The sequence below is a fragment of the Drosophila busckii genome, chromosome 2R, assembly GCF_011750605.1.
Source record: "Drosophila busckii strain San Diego stock center, stock number 13000-0081.31 chromosome 2R, ASM1175060v1, whole genome shotgun sequence".
In the NCBI taxonomy this organism is placed as follows: domain Eukaryota; kingdom Metazoa; phylum Arthropoda; class Insecta; order Diptera; family Drosophilidae; genus Drosophila; species Drosophila busckii.
The window spans coordinates 5,660,061-5,684,003 of NC_046605.1; the positions used below are offsets into that span (position 1 = coordinate 5,660,061).

General features: G+C 40.8%; 1 protein-coding gene across 18 annotated transcripts in view; it reads left to right on the forward strand.

The window, feature by feature from the left end:
* Nucleotides 1–665: 665 nt before the first annotated feature.
* Nucleotides 666–23,943, forward strand: part of LOC108596070 (ELKS/Rab6-interacting/CAST family member 1) — a 35,047-nt gene continuing 11,769 nt past the window's right edge. For 10 of the 18 annotated variants that reach the window (XM_017981473.1, XM_017981464.1, XM_017981468.1 and 7 more), the window contains exons 1-10: nucleotides 666–749; nucleotides 2,343–2,599; nucleotides 5,124–5,521; nucleotides 6,112–6,268; nucleotides 7,074–7,190; nucleotides 7,831–8,004; nucleotides 8,062–8,318; nucleotides 8,374–8,620; nucleotides 8,677–8,732; nucleotides 11,031–11,084. In XM_017981473.1, the coding sequence (XP_017836962.1) occupies nucleotides 7,076–7,190; nucleotides 7,831–8,004; nucleotides 8,062–8,318; nucleotides 8,374–8,620; nucleotides 8,677–8,732; nucleotides 11,031–11,084 (903 nt within the window). In that variant the 5' untranslated portion in view covers nucleotides 666–749; nucleotides 2,343–2,599; nucleotides 5,124–5,521; nucleotides 6,112–6,268; nucleotides 7,074–7,075. Of the gene's footprint in view, nucleotides 750–2,342; nucleotides 2,600–5,123; nucleotides 5,522–6,111; nucleotides 6,269–7,073; nucleotides 7,191–7,830; nucleotides 8,005–8,061; nucleotides 8,319–8,373; nucleotides 8,621–8,676; nucleotides 8,733–11,030; nucleotides 11,085–14,827; nucleotides 15,022–20,873; nucleotides 22,287–23,943 lie in introns of those variants that run through there. The other 8 variants (XM_017981480.1, XM_017981472.1, XM_017981476.1 and 5 more) reach the window with 4 other exon arrangements.

The following is a 23,943-nucleotide window of genomic DNA, read 5'->3' on the forward strand; positions in this document are numbered from 1 at the left end:
AGTCAAGTCTGCAGCATTAGTTTTATGACTAACTTTTTCAAAAATATGTTTTATTAATCAAACACAACAGCAAATGCTTACCAAGAGTCTCATAAGTTAATAGAACCATAACACTCCTAAGTACGATGTTTTTTAGCTTCTTAAAGTTTGAAATTTATAAAACAAGAAGACGGCAGCATTAGTCGGTTAAAGCAAATTAATCGGTATCTCGAAGATGCATAGTTAAGCCAGCGTTGCCAGCTTAAAATTAATACAAAGCGGCAGCAACAGCATAAATACGTAATGAGCAACGTAAGCAACGTAGAATGTAAAGCAGCAAAGAGCGGCCAATAGAACGTTGTAGCGGATTGTGCAGTTTAGTATTGGAATTCTCACAACTACAACACACACATACACATGCTTGTGTATGTGTTTGGGAGAGTGTGAGAGCAATAGTATGAGAGCGCGAAAAAAGGGATAAACTGCGCGAGCGCCAAGAAAATTCATTGATTCAATCAGCAAGCAAAACTGTTTGACTCTCTCTCTCTCTCTCTCTTACGCTCGTTCTCTTGGCGCTGTTCATTAAGCGTTTGTCCAAAAACGTTAGGAGCAAACTCACCACGGCATAGCATAGACTCCGCCGTAATGTGTGCGGCTATAACAGCGACTGGCACGGACGAGCGGCGCTCAGTTCTTTGAGGGTAGTTAGTTGGACAACGGCGTTGCCGCAAAACGGGCCCCACAGCTGCCGCACAACAACAATTTTTTGGGTTAGACTATATACACACACATACACACACACAGTCAGTCAGTCACACACACACACGCACATTTATACACACACATATACGCAGTGGCACGCATACGCATACAATGCGTGTATATGTATCTGTAACTGTAAAAGTATCTTGCGCTTTCAGTTACTAAAAAAAACGTTAAACTTAATTGCCAACAAGAACAGAACAAAACTATGTCTGTGTGTGTATAAGCTGTGTGCATGTATGTGTGTTGTTTGTTTAATGAAATTGTGTGTAAAAAGTGTAAAGTAATCAAATGCAAATTGTGAGGAATAAAATAGATATAAATCAGCAAAGCAGTTACTGCAAAAAATTACGCTAGTATACGTATATGTAGTTAATATGTGTATGTGCGCGCGCGTGTGTGTGTGTGTGTTTGTGTGTATGCGTGTATAGCAGCAATTCTGTGTGTGCTATAGGCCGCGACAGTTCCCTGGATACAGAAAAGTGATTTCCTGCAAAATGTGTTCAAAACCGCCGCAGAAATTTATCTCAATAAAACGTTAAACGGTTTAAAGCGACAAAGGGCTAACAGACAGGGCTTAGACTCGGCTTTGGAGATTGTGAGGGGTGCAAGGAAAAACCAAATGACGAGTAGCTGGCAGCTCAGCTTAGCTTAGCTGAACGCTGGCCAAGCGAACGAACGCTTGAAGTTTATTAGCCAAGTGGCAGCAGCGAGTGTGGGTGGCTGACTGCCTAACTGGCTGCTTAGCTGATGGATTGCCAACGTTAAACGCTTGCATATCGATTGATGAAAAAATTATTATAAATTGCTTCAACCTACATATAAAGCGTGTGAGAGATATACACACACACAGAGACACACACGCATACATTAAGTTTGAAAAGCTATAAGCTGTATAACAGCAGAGACACACACACACACACATGTACGGAGATACACAGATACAAATGCAGCCTGGAGCCGCGTATAGCAGCGTAGCGTAGAGAGTGGAAGTGTGGGGGGGAGGGCTGCCCCAAGTGTAACATAATGTTGTAGAGCGACTGCCTCTGCCCTTATGTCGTTAGCTTCGTTAAGGCTCGTCGTTCGTTCGTTCGCTCGTTCGTTCCTCGCTCGTTCGTTCGTTTGTCGCGTCGTGTTTCGTTACGTTTGCACTCCGTGGAGTGACCGCAACGCTCTCTGAGTGCCCCATTGTGTGTCTGTGTGGGGGAGCCTAAAAAAAATGTGTGTCAGTGGCTTCTCGCTGAAGCACTAAAGAGAGAGAGAGAGCAACTCCAACTCCAGCCAGTGGACTTGAGGCTCTTGTAAAACACTCGTTGGGCACGAAGCACTCGAGCAACAACGTGCTGACTTCCATTAAACAAAATATATATATACATATATATGAAAAAAAGAAAATCTAATCAAGTGTGCCTTAATTAACTTGCTAAAAAGTTCAACAGCTTAACGCATCTGCGGTCGCTTTAAATTATAAACTTAATTCACGCTCTTGCTCTCTCTCTGCCTTTGCAGCCATGTACATACATAAAAAATGCATTAATTTCAAACAAACATTGAATGAAAAGTGAATCAAAAAAAATCAAACGCAATATTTGTTGCAGCAGCAGTGGAAACGGCGCCGACAACAACAACAACAACGAGAACAACAAGCGGCTAACAAGTCAATGCGCCCGCTTACAAGCAGCTTATACACAGATTGGCAATGTAGCCGCCGCGTTGCGTGGCAAATCAAAAAAAAAAAAAAATAGTTTACTAAAAATTTAATACGAAGGCTTGGCTACAGCATAAAAAATAGAAGAGAATTTCCGAACGCCGCGTACACAGTAGAAATCATTCAAAATTCATCGACTAAGCAAAGCGGGTAAGCATGCCAAAGCAGCTAATGCAATTTGATCGAGTACACACACACACACACGTACACATACAGCTACACACACAGCTACACAACTACACATACGTTAGTTAATGTAACATTTATGTGCATTGTAAGCTATATTGATTTCTGCGTATGTCTTGAGTAAACCGTAAACCGAAACTAATCAACTATTCTTGACTTTTTGTATACTCGAAACTCTATTTCATGCTTGTGTAATCCCAGTAACAATAATTATACCTAATACTATGTATATTGTCTGTGTATGTGTATGTGTCGATGTGCTTTGTGTATGTGTCTGTAATTTATTTTGATACTTTCTTTGTACAATCTAGTGCTAGTGCTTAGCTATTTTTGCATATTACGCATACGCCCCCAAACAACCAAACAGTAAACTTTTTATACGTTTTGTTTTATATTTACATGCAATTGGCAGCCAATTGAAAGCTTATAATTAAACTTGGCAAATCGAAATCTAAATAAATGCCTGCCATAGTCGTAGTCATAGTCATAGTCGTAGGCGATGAGCGACAGCTCGCATGATTTGTCATGCGGGTATACATACAGCGCATTGACATGTGCCTGATCCTTTTGGGGCTCGCCGTAAACTTATATTGCCGCCTGGCTTTGGCGCTGGCTTTGCGTGCCCTGCAGCGTTGTTTGCTTTTCTACTTAGTACACTTGGGGCTCTACCCATAGGCATTAGGGCATTAGTTGTAGTTCCATTTCATTTCTTTTTGTTTTTCTCGGTTTCAGTTACAATTTTCAGTTGAGGTCTTAGACTTGTTCTAATTTTAGCCGAGTGGCATAATTTTTATTGATTTCAAATTTTAAGCGCGTGGGTGTTGCTACATGTGCTGCTGCTGTCTTTATGTATGTGTGTGTGCATAGACTTGAAACAAATACCATAAGCAAGGCGAAAAAAAAAAAGAAATATATACAACAAATGTTGGCAAAATGAAAGAAAAAAAAGCCGCCACCAACAAAGTTGCGGCAAATGCTGAACGATGACGCTATTGTTGGAAGCCTCGTCACCGTTACCAACTGCGCTGCTGAGAGCGCTGCGCCGCAGCTGCGCTCTAACCTCTGCCGCCGCTGTGTGTGGTGAATAGACACACACGCCGAGCGGCGAGCGCCGAGCATGCAATTGCTTTAGCATTGAATTCAACATGTTTGTTTGGGAGGCACACACATGTCGAAGCAGATAGCGCTGATAAGACTGCCGCGAGCTGCAAATGCAGACGAACAATTGTACACGATTTTCGCATCACAATCACAACAAGGGCAGCAGTTGCAGTCGAAAGCGGAAGTGTTGCAACGAGACGCCGCAAAGTATGCAGCACTAAGTGCGCTATCAATAAAACTAAATGCAGGCATGTTTGTTTGTATGCCTGTGTGTGTGTGTGTGTGTGTGTGTGTCTGTGTTTGCATAGTAAAGTGCAAAGCTGCCTGCTGGCCCTAATGGCCAGAGTCAGATGTAATCGAATCTGCTCTCCTGACCTCATCTTGATTGCAACTGCAGCTTAAGTGTGCTGCTGCATTTGCTTTTTTTGTTGCCGCTCTCTCTGACCAATATGCCTCATGTGGCATGTTTTTGTTGCTGTCACGTAAATGGGCACTCAAGCACACACACACACACACACACAGACAGGCAGACAGACAGTTAGTGGGCGACACTTGCTTAGGCATGCAAGTAAACATTTGTTTGGTCTTCCGGTCTGCTGATTCGTTTAGCTTTTATATACGTTGCCGCTGCCGCTGCTGACTGCTGTGTGTTGTCAGTTTGCTTTGCTAGTTGCCTCATGCAATTCATAAAGCAACGCATTCAGCTACTGCACTTCAGTTCTAAACCTTTCCGTGCTTGCAAAGCGTTGAAATGCAAGCTGCTGGTTCTCATTGCAATTGCGAGGGCAGTCCCAGCTTATCTATTATTTATAGTAACGCCACAGCAATTAAAGTTCTTGCAACTTCGTTGCCAAATGCCAATTAGTTGACACTATAGCTCAGCAATTATGCCTCAATAGACTTGACTAACTAATAAACTTTATTTATAACTGCAGCTAATATTTCAAATTGCACTCCATGCTTATTTATCTAGCTCGCCTAGCTACGCCTCGCTGTCTGTCTGTCTATCTATCTCTGTCTGTGTGCGACTTGAGTGGCAATTTGCATGCGATTTCTTTTTTGTTTAAATAGAAAGCAAGCAGGAAATTTGCATAGCGAACGGAGCTGCCATAATGCACTATGGTCTGGCGTTTTATATTTGTTTATGGGCTTAAGCCTCAAGCTCGAGCTTGAGATTTAGGTAAAAAGGTTAAGGATATGCACAGCTAATTTAAATGCAAAACGTTGAATGCTTAAAGCCAGTTAAACAGCTTGAGTTGTATGTGTGTGCTTCCTACTGTGCGTATGCGTAATGTGTGCTTATAGTTTATGTTTATATTTTATTTCGTGTCTATGGTTTTTTGTACTATGTTTGTTCTCTCTTTTCTTCCAATTCTTACACTTACAGATGCAGCTGCAAATTGCAAGAATTTAGTACCAAAACCAAAAGCCAATCAAAACGTGCATATCAAATAGAAACGTCTAAACGTATAAGCCAATCAAACGACGCATTTAAAGGGCCAGGCCAACACCAAACCACAACAGCAACAACAACACACACACAGGACAACAAATAAAACTGCAACTGCAACTGCAACTGACCAGAGTGACAGAAGCCAACAGAGCTCGCTGGCTGTGGGGCTGCTGTGCATGCCGCGGATCAGCCGCGGATTATGTCACGTGACGATTATAATCCAGTGAATAGCTCTGGTGTGCGCAGTCCGGGTCGCGTGCGTCGGCTACAGGAATTGCCAACGGTCGATCGCTCACCATCACGGGATTACGGCGCACGCGGCAGTCCACTAGGTGAACTAACTAAACCAAACCAAAGAAAACAATTAACTTGTTAAGCGCTTCGCTTCGAGCCAAAAGCACAAACGTAGACGCGCACTCAAAATTTAGTTGAATAAATTTGTAAACTCGCGTTGCATTTAGAACGCCGCTCACGTTTGTGCGTTATTAATTTACATTTTTTGGTTAATTAATTTTTGCGCTACCAATTGGCATTAATTATGATTTGTAGGCAAAACAGTTGACAACATTTTCCTTTCGAAACATGCATAAATTTTTGATTTATGTATGTGACGCACGCACGGCAAATTGGCAAACTCTACTACACACTGTACTACAAGTCTTTGAATTAAGTTTGGAAATTCTTACTAACGCTACTTAGTTGTGCTAATTGTAGTCGTATTAACTAATGCAAAGAAATTTTTAACTAAAATCTATAATTTCCGTCTAACATCACAAACACGCATGCGCATGTTACATGAATTTTTAATTTCTTTTACTTTATGGCTTAACTCATCTGCAACAACAATCTGTAACAAACATTAAACAACAACAAACACAAACACACATACAACAAATTTAAACATTACTTAATATTTTTGTAGCAAGGGCAGCAGACAAGTTGTAAATTGAAGAGAGAATATGGCAGCAAGCAGCAGCAGCAGCAGCAGCAGCAACTGAATTAGCAGAGCAAGCAAAACCAATTAAATTTCTGCTCAAGCGTAACACAAAATCAAAGCCTCAAACTGGATTACAATTATGGTTAGCAACACACTCACTTACTCTCGTTCTCGCTTCTGCTCTCGCTCTTGGCAGGCGCCACAACAAGTCAACTTAGCTGCCCATAAATTGAATAAAAAACTCAGTCAACTGTGCACACAAATTGACCAGAGTGCTGAAGCTAAGCTGAGGCTATAAAAACGTTGGCTAATAGCAGCTGTTTAACTCTTTGCTTAAAGCCACTTCAGCACTCATTCATTGCCGTCTTAAATTCAGTCGCTGCATTGGCACGCAAGGACAAGCACAAAGAGCCACAAAATTAAGTTTCTCGTGTGTGGCTGCCACACAAAATGTTCACGTGCTGGCTAAAGTTTAGTTTATAGCGCACAAATCACAAACACACGCATACGCTTATGTGTGTGTGTGTGTGTGCTGCTGCTTTTTTGTAGGTGTCAAGCCAACAATGTAGCTAGTTTATGTGCCCCTTTTTTTTCTATATATACTATATACTCTCGGTGTAGTGCCCCGAGGACGTTCTTGCAACGCTGTTGCAAAAACCGCGAGCCTCACAAACACGACAAACATTTTACGTTAGCTCTGCGAATTTTCTTTCTCTTTTGCCTACCCCTGTGCGGCACTAGTTAGCCCCAACTATAGTTACAGCTCTTGAGTTTAGACAACACACAATACGTATACTTGATATTTTTCTTTGGCATTTTGTTTTTGATTTGGTGATCACACTCACACGTAAAAAGAAAAAGAAAGAAAAGCAAAAACAACAAATGAAAACAAAACAACCCGTCATCCTCATTTGATCATCGTCATGGTTTCTATATGTGAATTTCAGCAATGGGCAGTCCATACTACCGCGACATGGATGAGCCAACAAGTCCCGCCGGTGCGGGACATCATCGCAGCCGCAGCGCCAGCAGACCACCGATGTCACATGCCATGGATTATCCAAGTATATATAAAAAAAATATGCAAGCTACACAAGCTTAAAAGAATTTTAAGAAATACTAAAAATTGCAGCAAACTTTTAATATAAGCATATAAAATATATGAATAAAATACAGCAAGCATTTTATGTGGGCTGCAAATCAAGCTCAAACTATCTGAAAAACAGTTCCGAGTTGTCTTTAGCCGCTACAGATTATTTTTTTAAAGCCAAGAGCAACAATTTCAGTTAATTTTTATCAATGCTAGCAACTCATACTTGGAGCAATAAATCTCTCTAAGTTCTGCGGTTGCTACAATTTGTTTTGACAAATTTCAAACTCAAATTTCTAGACAGCAACTGTTTATAAGCAACTCTCTTATATACAGCGCTGTATTTAGCGAACAAAACTGCCTTTAATTCTATTAAAATTACAAAGCTAATTAAGCTTGAAGATTAAACTCTTTTAGTCAAACTTTGTTGAAGTAATAATTTGGTTTGCTTTTTAAAAAATAAATCTAAAAATCAGCACAGAAATCATAGCTGTGTATTTTTTATTATACTTAAAATTGTTATAAGCTTGCTTTAGATTTTAATTCTCAGCAATTTATATTTCACTATTCGCTACTTTGTTTGCATATAAATAATAAATATATAATTTGTATAGGAACCCGCTATCAGTCACTGGACCGCGGTGGACTGGTGGATCCACATGATCGCGAGTTTATACCCATAAGAGAGCCACGTGATCGCTCGCGTGACAGATCGCTGGAGCGTGGTTTATATTTAGAGGATGAGCTTTACGGACGTTCGGCGCGACAAAGTCCCAGCGCGCTGGGAGGTAATGAAGCGCAATTAAAGCCAATTGAGCACTACATTAAAACCTTTTATGCTTTAGGTTATAATACGGGCATGCCTACGTCGGATCGCGCGTATTTGGGCGATTTGCAGCATCAGAATACGGATCTGCAGCGAGAGCTGGGCAATCTGAAGCGCGAACTGGAGCTGACGAATCAAAAGCTGGGCAGCTCCATGCATAGCATTAAGACCTTTTGGTCGCCAGAGCTTAAAAAGGAGCGAGCGCTGCGCAAAGAGGAGAGCGCCAAGTACAGTCTGATTAACGATCAGCTCAAGCTGCTCAGCACTGAAAATCAGGTGAGCTGCAAAGACAAAATACAATTTATAGTTGATTAATAAATGTTTTTTGTAGAAACAAGCGATGCTGGTGCGACAGCTGGAGGAGGAGCTGCGTTTGCGCATGCGTCAGCCGAATTTGGAGATGCAGCAGCAAATGGAGGCAATCTATGCGGAGAACGATCATCTGCAGCGTGAGATTAGCATATTGCGCGAGACCATCAAGGATCTCGAGTGTCGTGTGGAGACGCAAAAGCAAACGCTAATAGCGCGTGATGAAAGCATTAAGAAGTTGCTGGAAATGCTGCAAGCCAAGGGCATGGGTAAGTTTCGAATGCAGCAGCGCCAAGTGCCACGCTCACGCTACCTCTTGTTGCAGGCAAAGAGGAGGAGCGTCAAATGTTTCAGCAAATGCAAGCGATGGCACAAAAACAGGTAAGTTCGGCCCCCCAAGTCCAAATCAAATGCTTTAGCCGCAACTAACGCAGGCGGCCGCAAGTCTCTCTTACTTTCTTTCACTATCTACTCTCTCTCTCTATATATATCAAAAAACTGTCTCTCTGTGTCTCTCTATAACTCTCTATATATATAAAAATTTACGTTTGCGGCAACAATGCTCTAGAGACAATGATTTCGTACACGGGCAGCGAGCGCTTTGAAAAAAAAATATTTAAAACAAAAGCGCACGCTGACTCTAAAACCAAAAAAAAACGTTTAACAACAACAAATACAACAACAACTATTTTATTGCATACTTGTTAACTGTTTAACCAATTTTATTTTATACGTTTAGTTACCAAATATATATAAACAAACACACACACACATACACTTGAAAAACAAAAAGTTATGCAAATGTAGCGCTTAGCCTTGAAAATTCTTTAAACAAAAACAAAAAAAAAAACTTATAGAGAACTTTGCTTCGTTTTGTTTTGAAAACTAACTGTCAGTTAACAAATGTTTAAACTTGCTATACTAGCGTTATTTTAATAGTAGTATTTTGCATAGTCAGCGCGACGTCTCACTATCACACGACAAACTAGCACATCAACGAGGAACGACGATGTGCTTGTGGGAACATCTGTGATTGTATGAGTCCGCAATTTGCTCTGCGATGGACTTGTTTACATTATAGTTTGAAACGTCGGTTTTTTAATGTGTGGTGTAGCTCCTACAAATATATAGAATGTACGCTATGCGACATGCTGACTCAGCGCACACACACACACAATCACGCACACAACATACATGTGTACACAATTACAGCTGTACATGAGACTAGTATGTTAGTCAGAGAGTTCTCTATCGCGAGCCGGCAAACTGTAGCTTGCCCCCGAACCTGTTTGGAACACTCAACTGTGCCAATATGAATTATGTGTAGGGTGCAAAAGGCAATAATAATGTCGAATTTGTTTGCATGCAGCGCGCATACCCCCAACACTACGCCCACCGAACTGCCCGCTCTTCTGTTGTGCTACTTGGGCCTTCATCGCATTTTCTCGATTATCGTTGAGCGAGTTGTAGTTTTATGTGTTGGTTTCGCACAACTGCCATCCCGATTAATGTCGATTCGTGAGTTGGTGTCTACGTGCTATGTTAATGTTTTTCACGTTGCTCGCTAGGCGGTTGTTGTAGTGATTTGACGTCCTGAGCACACATCGACAACCTATCAGCACGAGCAGATCGAACAACTTTATTGTTGTACATGGGAACGTGATTAGTGATTAAAGCTTAATGGTGACCTCATGCTGATATGTATCTGGAACAGCTTGTCGTTCTCCTTGGCGTTTGAGCTATTGTATCTATAGTATGATAGAGATTGTTCTTGCAGTGTTTTGTTCACTAATTCTCGACTATTATGTGCAGCCCTGCAGAAGTGACGTGCTGAAAATGCGAATGCTGCGAAGCTGCGACTTATGTCACTTGCGTGTGAGCGCAGGGTATAATAAATAAAAGAAAAGCATAAATAACTTAACGGTTGACACATGTCAGCTCAGTATATAAGAATATACATTAGGACTCAGCCCAGTGTCCAGCACTATTGTGTCAACAAAAGCATCACACACAGACATATAAATAGCCTTGATGGCATCAGCAAGTTTCTTGGGCACAGCGCACAGTTGGCAATTTGATTTGCATAAGAAATACAATAAACAATATACAAATGGTCGTCAGGCCGTAATTAAAAAGCGTCAGTTGAACAAAAGTTGCGTATACGCCTGGCAAACCAATCAGCTTTGTTTGCTGGGTCGAGGCCAGCAGCGGCGACCGAATTGCTTTTGGTCCACACACAAAACACACACACACACATTGAGTGTAGACAATGCGTCCATCAAGGCTGCGAGTAATTTCACGCTTTTAATGCCGCCAGATTGAGTTTGGTCGCTTTGACTTGTCTAATGCATAAACTATTCCAAGCCAATGCATTTCAATTAAGCACACATATGCAGTGAGCGTAGAGTCTGGCTGGCACACACACACACACATACAAAGCAAGCTCTTGGCCAGGCTCTTATGTAACAGCGACGCTAGCAAATTTTTTTATTAACAACTTTTATGCGCGTTAAGCTGGCGCCAGTTGGTCTGGCCCCAAAGCGCCTATGCAGACATATATATATATGAGTGTATATAGACAAACTTGTGTACGCAGCATTGAGTTATTTGAAACCCTAATACAAACTGATGCTTCTTCACACACACACACACACACGCACACGCTTTGCATACACACAGCTTGATTTGGAGCGTGAAATCAAGAAATACGCACAGGAGGAGCAAGGCGTGCGGGTGAGTCTTGTCACGCATACATACACAAATTTGCACTTGCAGTAGACACACACAGGCACACACACACACGCTTGCCCGCTAGACATTAGAGCTGCTGATTTAGCCTTTGGCGCAGTTGCCTGCCATGCTCGTTGACCTGGCATAGTTAGACGGCTCGGCCTAAACTGTCGATGAATGAGCCAAAGCCGCATTCAAATATTCATGCAACAACCATAACACATAACACACACACACACACACACACAAATGTCCAAAGGCCCCAGCAAGCAAATTGCCAAGCTATGCAAAGCGACGCCAATGCTTGAATTTTAATTAGCCACAGCAAAAGTTGCAAAGAGCGAGAGCGAGCAAGCGCCTTGCACACGCATAAATAATAATGCCACTAGCTAGTTGTGCATGTGTGTGTGTCTATACATGTGTGTGGCTCAACTCTTGATATATTACGGCAGAGCTAAAGCTTACGCTAGTTTGCTTGCGTGGGCGTCGCTTTGTTTGGCCGTGGGCATAAAATAATTACGCGGCCTGCCACAAAATTCATTTTACTGTCGCACACACACGCACACATGTATGTATGTGTGTGTGCATACATAATGCTTAGCATGTTCAGCTCCCATGTCGTGTTTTTGTTTTGCTTTGCAATTACAAACTGCGTTGCGTTTTATTTGAAGACGAGGCGTTCAAATGAAATGAAACCAATTAAACCGGAAACGCAAATGCCCATAAAAGTGTGCTATAGAAAAAGAACCCACACAGCATCCTCAGCCATTGCTCATTGCTTTCCACTCCAAATGTCAGTTGCAATTGATTTATCGATTTCCAGGCAATTGCATTTGAATTTTAAAAGCGTTTGCCTTTGCCCCACTGTGCCGCACTACGTGCCACTATTTGCGTGCGGGCTTTGTGCTTGGCAAACACACACACACGTACAGCAGTAGGCTAATAATAATAATTCATTGGCAGCTAATGAATTTGTACGCAACAAACAGAGTGCAATTCATACAGTTCCCATTATGGCTGCATAAGCAGCAATTAGCATTATCCGATTATAAATAGCAGGAAAGCTCATATGACTTATTTAAATATTAAAATTAAATAATAACTCATGGCTTGCGTGTGGACAGCAGCTTAAAGCCTGTTGTGACTTTTGTTTGCATTTTTAAACAAGAATTAAAGTTTCAAAGCTGCATAAATTTATCAAGTTTGTCAACTTGCTAAGAATATAATGTATTTTTAATAAGCACATGTCCAAGCCCAAGCATCAAACGAACCATAACCCATCACCAGCATCAGCATCATAAGTGAATACACATTTTAATTCTAGCAGCTCTCATGGGACTCTAGCTCATAGGCAGCCAAGCAAGCAGACTTGGAGTAAAACAATGACAATGACTTTTTGGAAAAGTTTTAGCAGTTGCAAGTGTACAACTTCTCTTCTGTCACTCCAGTACCCAAGGGAATACATTTTTAAACAATCCTAACCTTTTCTAAACAGCAATGAACAAAATTCTAAGAAATACAGCGTCAACTAACAAATGTTCAATAGCGATTATATAATAACATAATGGCTCAAATATATGTTAAGAAGGCAGAGCCTTAGATCAAACATAAAGTCATTTGCTAATTGTATGCAATATATTTAACATATTAATATATTTTATAGATCAACCAATTGGCCAGCTATGAAATGCAACTGCAATTGCTTAACTTAAACTTTATATATTAAAATGTTAGCTTAAGCCATTTGGAAACAATTAAGTTTAGCCTTAAAAAAAACATGCAACATGCTCATTAAACATTCACAGAAATCAAGCACAAGCTTACGACTGTTGGTGACATATAAAAAATATATATAATTGAAGCTTTGCTATTGCTTATGCTGTCGTTGCCGTTGAGCTGATAAACAAGTAAACACATTTGCTTAGAGCAATGCAAATTGACTGGCAGCAGGGATTAAGGATTAATCGAAAGTGAGTGGTGGATACACTTGCGCTTTCAATTTGCTTTCATTTGATGCTCACGTCAGACGCAGAAGCTCCAAATCGCTGCTCGCAACAAGCTGCGAACTAAACTGCAGTCATGTCAGCAGCAGTCGCAGCACGCCAAACGCCGCACGCAGCACGCAGCACGCAGCACGCACAGCGTGTTGTGTCGTATGCAAAGCTGCAGCAGAAGCAGCAGCAAGGCTAAGCGTTCTACTCACGAGCAACTCACGACTGACTCACGAGCTGACTACTGGCAGCAAATCAATAAACGGCAAAGCGAATGCCGAAAGCTTTTTGAGCGTAAAACGTAAAAGCTGCGCAGCTGCTGGCGAGCCGAAAGTTGTAAAGCTCTCGGCGCCGCGTGCTGTGTGCCGAATGCCAGAAGTCAAAGGCCGAAGAGCCGAAGCGGCAACGAATGAATCGCATGGTGCATACCACATGACGAGGCTTTTGAGCTAAACCGAAGCTGAGCCGAGATTTTGTGCTCAATCGAAGCTTTGCGCAGGCCGCGCGGGGGCAGCCGAGAGGGGTTGAGCCGAGGGCGAGGAGCCAAACTGTCTCAATGGTCGCTGGCCTCGTGGGCGCGAAAGCTCTGCAGGCGCGGACAGTTGTATACGCAACGCTTTAGCTAACGAGCACGAGACACGGAATCGAAATCGAAATAACCAAAAAGCGCTACGCGTACGCAGCAGCAGCAACAGCAGCAGCAGCGAAAGTGTGTGTGTGTCTCGGTCTGTGTCTGTGTGTGTGCGTGTGGTCCAAATAAATTTTTGGACACAGAGCCAGGCCAGGCCATACAAAAATAAATATAATCTATGTAAATTGTCCTGAAGTGCATTTGGAAATTTCATTTGTGCCATAAATTAAATTGCAAAAAGCTAAGCCAGCGGCCATAAAAAGCTAAAAAAAAAAAGTAACGTGGCGCGAACGCGTGTGAACGCTCGTGAGTGAAGAAGCGAAAAAAAATCATTGAGCAAAAATCCTTCAAAAGGATGTAAAGCAATACCAGCAAAATTTCTGTGCCTTCTAAAATTTGCCAAAGCTGCGCGTGTGATAAAGTTAAAAACCAAATCTAAAGTTCATATATATATTTAAATAGCAGAAAGCGTGCGCAAAAGTGCACTTTCAATTAAAGAAAAGTTAGCCACAGTCGCTCAGTAGCAGCGCCGTCGACAGCAGCGCAGCAGCGCATAAAATCAATAATTCTTGTTTAAGCAGCGGCAGCCAAAAATCTGCGAGCAGCAACTAAACTAAAAACAACGAAAAATCATCAACAGCAATAGCAGCAGCAGCAGCAGCAGCAAGAACAACAACTTAGACTTAGGCTGCTGCTTACTTTTTTCAGCTGGCAGCGCTGTCAACTTTGTCGACGTCGCCAGCAACTTTTATACAGAGCCAACGTCTTGGGCTGTGTGTTTTTATTACACACACACACACACGCGCATATACAGCAGCAAACAAAGCAATTCCCACTGTACTAGTGTGTGTGTGGAAGGTTACATTAAGCAGACAACAACGTTAAGAAGCAGGAAGCATCAACGGCTGCTTGTTTGCCTGTTAATAGCGGCAGCAAGTGGGGCAGTAACGAGGAAGTCGCTGCCAACGGTTTATTATTGTATTAAAGCACACACATAGAGACAGAGCTAGACTTACACATATAGTAACATATATATATATATATAGATATATACATAACGCACATGCAGTTACGCCCACAGCTGCGCACAACTTAGAGCCTCCACCTCAAATTACATAAATAGCAATAGGGGCTCGCTAAGGGCTGCCCAAGTACAACGAACTGCAGCTGCAACACCTCGCCATAGCAGCAGTTGCAGCAACAACAACAATAACAATAACAACGGCAACGTCAAAGGCAACATTTTAAAGTCAAGGCATTTAGCAGCGGCACAAAGCAAAGCCACAAACACATGGACAATGCCTATGTCTACTATAAGGTACTGTAGCTGGAGCGCAAAGCAAAGCCCAGACAGACAGACAGTCAGTCAATCAAACAGCCATCAATTCATCAGTTCATCAAATCATCAAATCAAATCGACAGCAACTAAATACAAAATGTCAAACAATAACAAGCAAACTACAGTCAACTTATTCACACACACACCCACACACACTAATACACATTGTCAGACGCTCATCAGTGCGTTTGTCATTTCATCAGCGCAACTTCACTTTAATGTCAACATGCTCAAAGTTCACCAAACAATGACAAAAACTACAAATGTGCCCCAGACTGCGAAACACACACGCACACGCACACACACAAACAAATTATGTGCCCCTATGACTTGTAGGCAAACATTATGTGTCATCGAGGCGTTGAGGCCAGGGCACAACTGTCAGCGCAACCCTCGTTAACAACTAAAAGAACTAAGAGCTATGCAAAAGTAAAGCTTAAGCAAACAGCAGTTGCATTCACTATTTGTTAGGGGTTGCTAAAATTCGGGGGATTGGGCGGGGTTGGGGGGATTACAAGTTTTGCTGCATGTGCAGTCAAGTTAATGTCTTGGCCAGGCGCCACCACACAAACACGCATTGCAGCAGTCTATTTTTTATAGGCTACCAGCTACAACTTAAGCCAAGAATTTGCTAAGCCAAGACACACATGTGTATTGCTCTTTAAGCATGTGTTAATTTAAAGGTCAGGCCAGCGTAATTAGTGAAATTTGGCAGCATTGCTAAAACGAATGAGCTCAAGTGCAAGCTCAATCCCAAACACACACATACAATTTAATGACAACGACACCAGAGTCTATTCAAAATGAGAAACGTGTTTTGTGTGCGCGCTGTGTCCGTGACGTACGGCCATCCGCTCATTAGCAAAAGAGCCACCCCACCCACCCCTCCGCTCGCCTGGAACGCGTGCCGCAATTGTTCTAAATGCGAGACAGACAAAATGCTTGCTTGTTTGTATGTATGTGTGGCATGCCAGACTTGCAAGTTAGCAGTTGGGAATAAATTATGTTGCCTGCTTTTGTGCGCTTTGCAAGTTGGCAGTTGGGCAAAGTTGCTATTGCCTACTTTTGTGCGCATAGGGTGTTTGCCAAATGGAACAAACCCTTGGCACTTCATCAACGTCACTTGAAATGCATTTTTCTGCAACAAACACCCGCATACAACTGCCGAAGCACGTGCGTACAAACACACACACACAGTCACGGAGAGAGACAATAATGACAGTCATGTTGAAAAGCTTATGAAGACTGTTTGGCTTTGTTGGAATGTTGGGAGTGTGGTGGTGTGTCTGGCCTTGTCGCCAAACTCTCGAAACGTGCTGATTTGTCATAATTAATGCTGCAAAAACGCAACAGCAGCTGCTGCAACTCCCGCTTAACAAGGCGCAAGCACAAGTTTCTGCTGATTTGCCAGCATTTTTTATTCATTCGTCCCGTCATAAAAATACAACAAAGCCGGATTTACTCGGAACTCTGCGTGCTTAACAATAACATTTTATGTGTTTATTTTTAATTTTATGAGCTGCACGTAGCCAAACGAAAATAACAAACGAAACAGTCAGTTAGGCAGCAGACCCACGCAAACACACACACAGACGCACACAAATACGCACACATACATACGCATAACATATTTACACTGTGCTACATGTGTACTTTAGCACTTAACACACTTATTGTTGGGGCAATTTTTTATTCTAGCCACATTCCTTGGCTTGCGCTACTCGCTCATTTCATTTTCATTTTCATTTGCTTTTGGCTTTTGAGTTTTCTTCTACTGCGTCTCTTTGTCTTTGTCTCATTGTGTTTCATTTCAGTTGAGTTGACATCCCGCCTCTCTATCTAACATTTGCCTTTACTTTTGCGCAGCGACGACAGTTATTGTATTCACACACACACACACGCCCACATAATCACACACATACAGTTAAACACTTACATTGCGACACACACACACATGACGTATACGTAATAACCTTGTAACCAAAATGTTGTTATTTCGGGCCACATTTGTATGTGTGTGTGCGTGTGTGAGCATTTTTTTTTGAATTTCTTCTCTCTCTTGCTCTTTCTCTCGCTTTCTCTGTCTGTGTATGTGAGCAAAGTTCTTGCCATTACTTTGAAGTGTGCGAGTCACTTTAGTTGTTCCACCTGCTCTCTCGCAGTTTCTCGTTTTATCTGTGCTCCTTTCTCTCCTCTCTCTCTCTCTCTCTCCCTCTCCACTCTGTGTCATGCTGTGTGTAGGTTGGCATAATTTCTAAATTTATACTTTAATCTCGCATTCTACTTGTGCTCTTTATTATACCTATATACACATACTATATCCTCCATTATAATACTTCTAAATGTTCGTGTTTCTTGTCGTGTGTTTTAAATTAAATGTTTTTTAACAATCTTTAAACAAACGTATATATTTAACTAATACAATTGATATTACACAACTTTTCAACTTTTACTCTTAGCTTTTTATTTTACAAACTTTTATTGTAGTCCTGTTCATTTCAGCTCTATATAGAACCATTTATAGTCTCTATATATTTCTATTAAACAGACTACAATTCAAATTTGTTGCTTAGCGACTTTCAAATTACAATTTAGTTTAATCAATTTGCATTTTCAAAGCTTCTTCCAATTATTAATTCCAACTTAAATGTTGTATAAACTTTTAGCGCTATGTTGCTCAGTTTCTTTTATTACTTAACTATTTACTTTGAGCTTGGTTTACACACTTTGCCCTTTTATTATTATTTTAGTTAGCATTGAACTGAACGCTGTTTGAACTATTTACTTTGCCGTTACTTACAATTAAACAAAAAGTAATATATATACTACTTTAAACACAAACACCAGCAATATAAACAATGACAATCAAAAGAAATTATTAAAATATAAATAACTAACAAATTAATGATCTAAAGCAATTTAAACAATTAACAACAAAAAAGAAAAGTATTAGCAAACTGTGATTTATTTAGCATACAAGAATAATTCTTTTGTCATTTTATTGCCAAAAGATGCTGATTTTTTCACGAAACTTATCGATTGTAATGGCTCCAATAATTGGCTTTTTTATATGCAAAAAATACAATAGAAAACAAAAACAAAACAAACTAAAAAAAATATAAAAACACTTTTAACGTTGAAAGTTAACAAACTTCAAAGCGAAATACTTGTATTTGTTTCCAGAATTGATCATTTTCAATTACTTGCAACCATAAAAAAAAAACATATTTTGTTGTTGTTCTAAAAGCAAAACACAAAACGAAGCAAAAACAATAAGATATGCTGTATCCAAAAGTTTAAAGCAAAGCAAACAAAATCGAAACAAACAAAAAATTTTTAAAAACTATATGCAACTATTTACAATATGCTTTTGTAATATTTTCGCACCTATAAAAAATAAATAAAAAACCCAAAATCAGAGTACAACAAAAAAAAGGAAAAGTCAGACGGGCTCAGAAAAAAAATGAAACTGTTGAGAATCGAAGTCGAATCGAGATCGTAAATCGAAACGAAATGATAACATTATTTTACAACCGACAAAATCTCTTTGACGATAAAATGATAAAACAATTACGACGTGTATATGCTAACGTACCTATACAATATATACATATATATATATGCATATATCTATGAATATATCTATATAAATACCAAACTCTATCTTCTAACTGTCTGTCGCTCTATCAATATGTAATCAACATTTATATATCTCTATATATATCTATATATATAAATATTTCTAAAACTATGTTGTTTTTATTACGTTCATTTGCTTACCAAAAAATGTGTGCCCCTCCCACACGAGCACGACTACAACAACTACAACAGCTACAACTACAACTACAACTATAAACTACCTTGACGTACCTACTTAAGTGTTCTACCTTCTTCATTTCTGTTTTTCTGTTGTTGTTCAAGTAATGTCTGTCACTATTGCGCTGAGCATAAATGTTCACCCCAAAGTAAAAGCAAGGACTGCCCGCCTGTTGCAGTACAGTACATACACACAAACACAAACACACGCACACATACACATGCATACACACAGACATGAACAAATATATTACTTTTTGGTTTTGTAAATAAAAACGCAGGCGTGATCAATTGCATTGCAATTCAAATTGAACTTCAAATTATAATTTGAAAGCAGTCACTCACACACACACAGACACAGACACACAAACATACACAGACAAGTTGCGGCATTCTAACGGCACATGTTCTATTTGTGAAGCTCAGCTGCAATATACAATCAATCAATCAATCTTGCAGTTCAAATTCAATCTAACAGACTCTGTTTACCTACAACTATTTGCTGTCGCTCTCTCTCTCTTTCTTTCACACACACACACTACGCTCTCTCTCTCTCTCTCTCTGTTTCTCTCTCTGTCTGTCTCTAATTCTCTCTGTCTTTGTCTCACATTCACACACACACACACACATACACACAATGTTCTGTACTCAACTATATATGAATATACATATAAACATATCTAATATATATACTTATATATATTTTGTTTGTTTTCCACATACAACAAAATATCAAACATAACACACCGATATGTACACTGAAACAATTGTTTACAATATACTTTTGCACGTTATTTCTATAATGCATCTGAACTATATATTGTTATAAGTAATTTATGTTTCTTTCCTGCGTACAAGCAAATACCCAAAAAAAAAATAAAAATACAACTACTTAACAAAAATATATTAAAAAAAAAAACAAAAATATACTACAAACCAAAACGAAAACGAAATCAGAATCCAAGTGCATTTGTATGCCTCGCCACACATGTCGTATACGCAATTTTCATCCCAACTAACTAACCAAATCAACATACAACAACAACAACAAGAACCACAGCAAACGAGCAGCGGCAAACAACAATAAGGCACACACAGACGAGTGTAGCCACACACACAAACACACACACACACACACACATACATACATATATATCCTTACAACAGTGACCCAGCCGCGTGGCTCAACTCTCTCTTTCTCTCTCTGAAGTGACACACATTTCATGTTGCAGCCCTGCCTCCCACACTAACACACATATACACACACACACACACACACAGACTCTCGCTCGCTCTCTCTCACACACACCCACTACTACAAAAAACGCCCCCTTGTTGAACTTTTAGGTGCAGCTTGCCAAAAATAGCATAAAAGGCAAGCCAAAGCATACAAAAGAAATAAGCAAAACCATAATGAGAGCTAACAACTGCAAAAACCAAAACTGCAAAATGAAAACGAACAAACGAAAATGAAAATTTTAATTTTTTATTACAAAACCTTATTGTAAATTAAGCGCAAAACATCTAAAAAGACAAAGTAATGAACAAAAAGTGTTGAACTAAATTTGAATTAAGTCAAGCGAAAAGCTGCAAACTTTGTAGAAAAACAACAAAGCATAAAAAACGAAAATCTTTCATCTAAATGGGGCCAAAATAGTCCGTAAGTGTTCGGGCAAAAAATCGCTTTGGTTATAAATAATTGTAAAAAGAATCCAACTTGTTGTCTAATATAAACATAACTGTTGTTTAGTACTTAAACTTAATCACATATTTATTCTAGCAGAGAACAAAACAAGAGCAGCGCGTAAAAAAATAAAAAACTACGTAAACAAAATCACAAATCACACCAAACAAACAAACAAAGAAACTAATCAAGATAAACAATAAACTGAATAATTGAACTAAACTAAAAAGAACAAACAACTAAAAAACACAAATCAAAACCAAATCAAAAGTTACAGTTACAGTTACAGAAAAGACAACCACAACAACCAATTTGCAATCGCCCATTTCAGATGTACAATAACTTCAGCGGAAGCCCACCACTGCCAGATATCATAGGACAATATTACGGACCCGCTGGCGCCGGCGCCGCAGGCTACGGAGCACCACTGAACGGCGGTTTGGGACTGGGACTAGGACTGGGACTGGGCTATGGCAATGCGTATGGCAGCGATCTCTACGGTCCGACCAACTCAACGGGCTATCTATACGATCCGGCCGCAGCCGCCGCTGCTCAGCTGTACGGACAAACGTCGCCGATACGTCGCAGACGCTACAGCATTGCCGGACTGCCCTCGGCCACAATGTATAACGATGTGTATGGCTATCCGGCGCCGCCGCTGCATCAGACCAGCAGCTCCAATATTGTTAATTTGCTGAATGAGGCGCACAAGTCGATATCGCGCTCCTCGCAGATATTGAATCTGAGCCATCAGGCCAGGCAGCTGGGCCAGCCGCAATTGGTGACGACACCGCTGTCCGGCCGCGTGGTCTCCAGTTACCCAACGCTGCATCCGGGCGATACGTCGCCGCCATATTTGAACGATAACCTGCTGCAAATGTCGACCAGCTTCAGCTCACAGCCCAATATGTACTTCCAGCCGCAGCCGGCGCAGCTGACGGCCGCTCAAAGCGCCGCCGCGGCCGCTGCGCGTCTGCGTCCCGCCTACTCCGTCTCGAATCTCTTGGGCAGCAGCTACCCGGCCAGCTGCAAGTACGGTGCGACGGGCTACACGAATCCATACCAGAGCGACCTGGGCGCCGGCGGCTATGGCCTGGGTCCGAGTTCGGGCCTCAGCTCAGGTCTAGGACTTGGCGGTCTCAGCTTGGGCCTGGGCTTGCCGCCGGCGCAGCAGCGCCAACTCATGTCACACTCACTGCATGCCTCCAATCCCGCCATCTCGCAGTACTATCAGCAGCACTCGCTGCCCCCCACAGCCAGCTCCGGGCTGGCCTATAATCTGCATCAGCAGTTCGCGGGCGCACAGCAATACGGACAACAGCAGCAGACGCTGCCGCATTCGCATATACAGGCGTCCGTGCAGCAGCAAATGAATCCGCAGTACCAGTACCATGTGCACAGCCATCAGAATCACATGCAAACGCATCCGCTGGCCGCGCTGGCGAACACGAGCGGCCCCTTTGGTGGCACGCTCGCCAGCAGCAGCAGTGCTAGGGAGGGCTACGAGGGGCTGCATCATCATGGTTCGCATCATCCGCTCTCGCATTCGCTAACGCATTCGCATCCGCATCCGCATCATCATCATCATTTGGGGTCCACGTACCCGCACTCGTTGTCGCACTCGCAACACCAGCAGCATCAGCAGCAGCATCATCAGCAACACCAAGCACACCATCATCATCACTTGCCATACTCGAAACTAGACTTAGATTATCCGAAACTGCCGCAAGAGCATAAGCGACAAGTAAGTTTTAAATTTGACGTAGACACGCTATCCCTAGATTCCTAAACGATAACGATAACTCAATCGTTCGATAATAACTCGTTACTACTCAATACTATAACTCTCTCTTTCTATCTCTCGTTACTCGTTAACACATGCCCATTAAACGAAAAATTCGAGCTGCGTACTCAAAATTTATATCGCAAAACCAAAATCAATAATGCATTTTACGCTTTCCCCCCCCGCCCCACGCCCCTTTCTTTCCACCCCAACAACTATCATACATACCAAAGTAACTAGTTAAATGAAAAGAATAGCCAACGACATTTGCAGTGTGCGGTTCTCGTATAGAACGGAAGTGCAGCAGCAGCCGTAATGAAAAATAAAAAAACACCAAGTATTAAACATACAATATACACTATATATATATGATATATATGGTATAGTCATTAGGACTAGCCTAGCGTAAGCGTAAGAACTATTGTTTCATGTGCCATTTTAAAGTAGCGAGAACAAGAACAAAATTAAGAGTGAATTTTTTACATTATGTTGTCGCTTCTTGTACAATTTATTTCATATTGCGTTAATTGTTGTTTTGCATAGAGCACTCAGGGCAACTTTTTAGCGAAATTGTTAAGAATTAAAGTACACAAGCAAATGCGAAAATTCATTTGAAAAATTTTGAACAACTTTGCTCTTGACTCTCAAAAGTAAAAGACTGTAAATAAATGCAAGCAAACACAAGTGAAACTAAATGATATTTACGCATAATTATAAATAATATTTATACACAGCAAACCGAGCAAATAATAATGCTAATGTAATTGTAACAAACATTTACTTTAATTGATTTCAAATTAAACTCGCTTAGGTTAATGCGAGTTAAAAAAAAAAACGAACGAAGCTTAAAATTTATTATTATATTTAATATTAAATCAAAACCTATTAAGTACTCAAACCAAAACTTAGACAAGTATAAATAGCAAATTGTTAGAACAGATTTAAGCGACTAACTTTGCATAGTGAAAGCGCAAAAACAACTTCCAACTTAGCCAACCACAAAGCCTATGCAAGGACCTCTCTCTATACCCGAAAAACCAACCTATTAACTACCTATACTACTATATACTATACTAACTACTAGCTAAAATTACTACCTACTACTCTCTACCTAGAACTCCTCCTACTAACCGCGTACGTATTTAATCGTCGTCATTTGTATTTGCATACAAAATGATGATTTCAACTACAAAAGCATAACGAACTACATACATGTTCATCAAATTGTGTTACTCTCTTTCACTCACAATCAGTTAGTTGTGTTGTGTGTGAGTTGAATTTGAATTCCTCTTGCAACATGTGAGGCAAGAGCTACGTGGGTACGTACTGCGTGCTACTAGCGTGTGATTAGCAATGAAGGTCAATTATATGTAAAGATGGTATGAAATTTATATGTAAATTGCCAAAAAAAAAAAATGCAGGCAGAACGTGTTGGCGGCAGCATTGGCATTAGTAACATAGCAAGCAACACTTTTTTGAAAAGTTGTGTTGTGCCTCGAAACTGGCGAAACGAAAAGCAAAAACGAAAAAGCATTCAAAATGTGTCTCTGTATTACGTATGCGTAATATTCTTTATATGCATACTTATTACTTATATATATTATATATACTTATACTA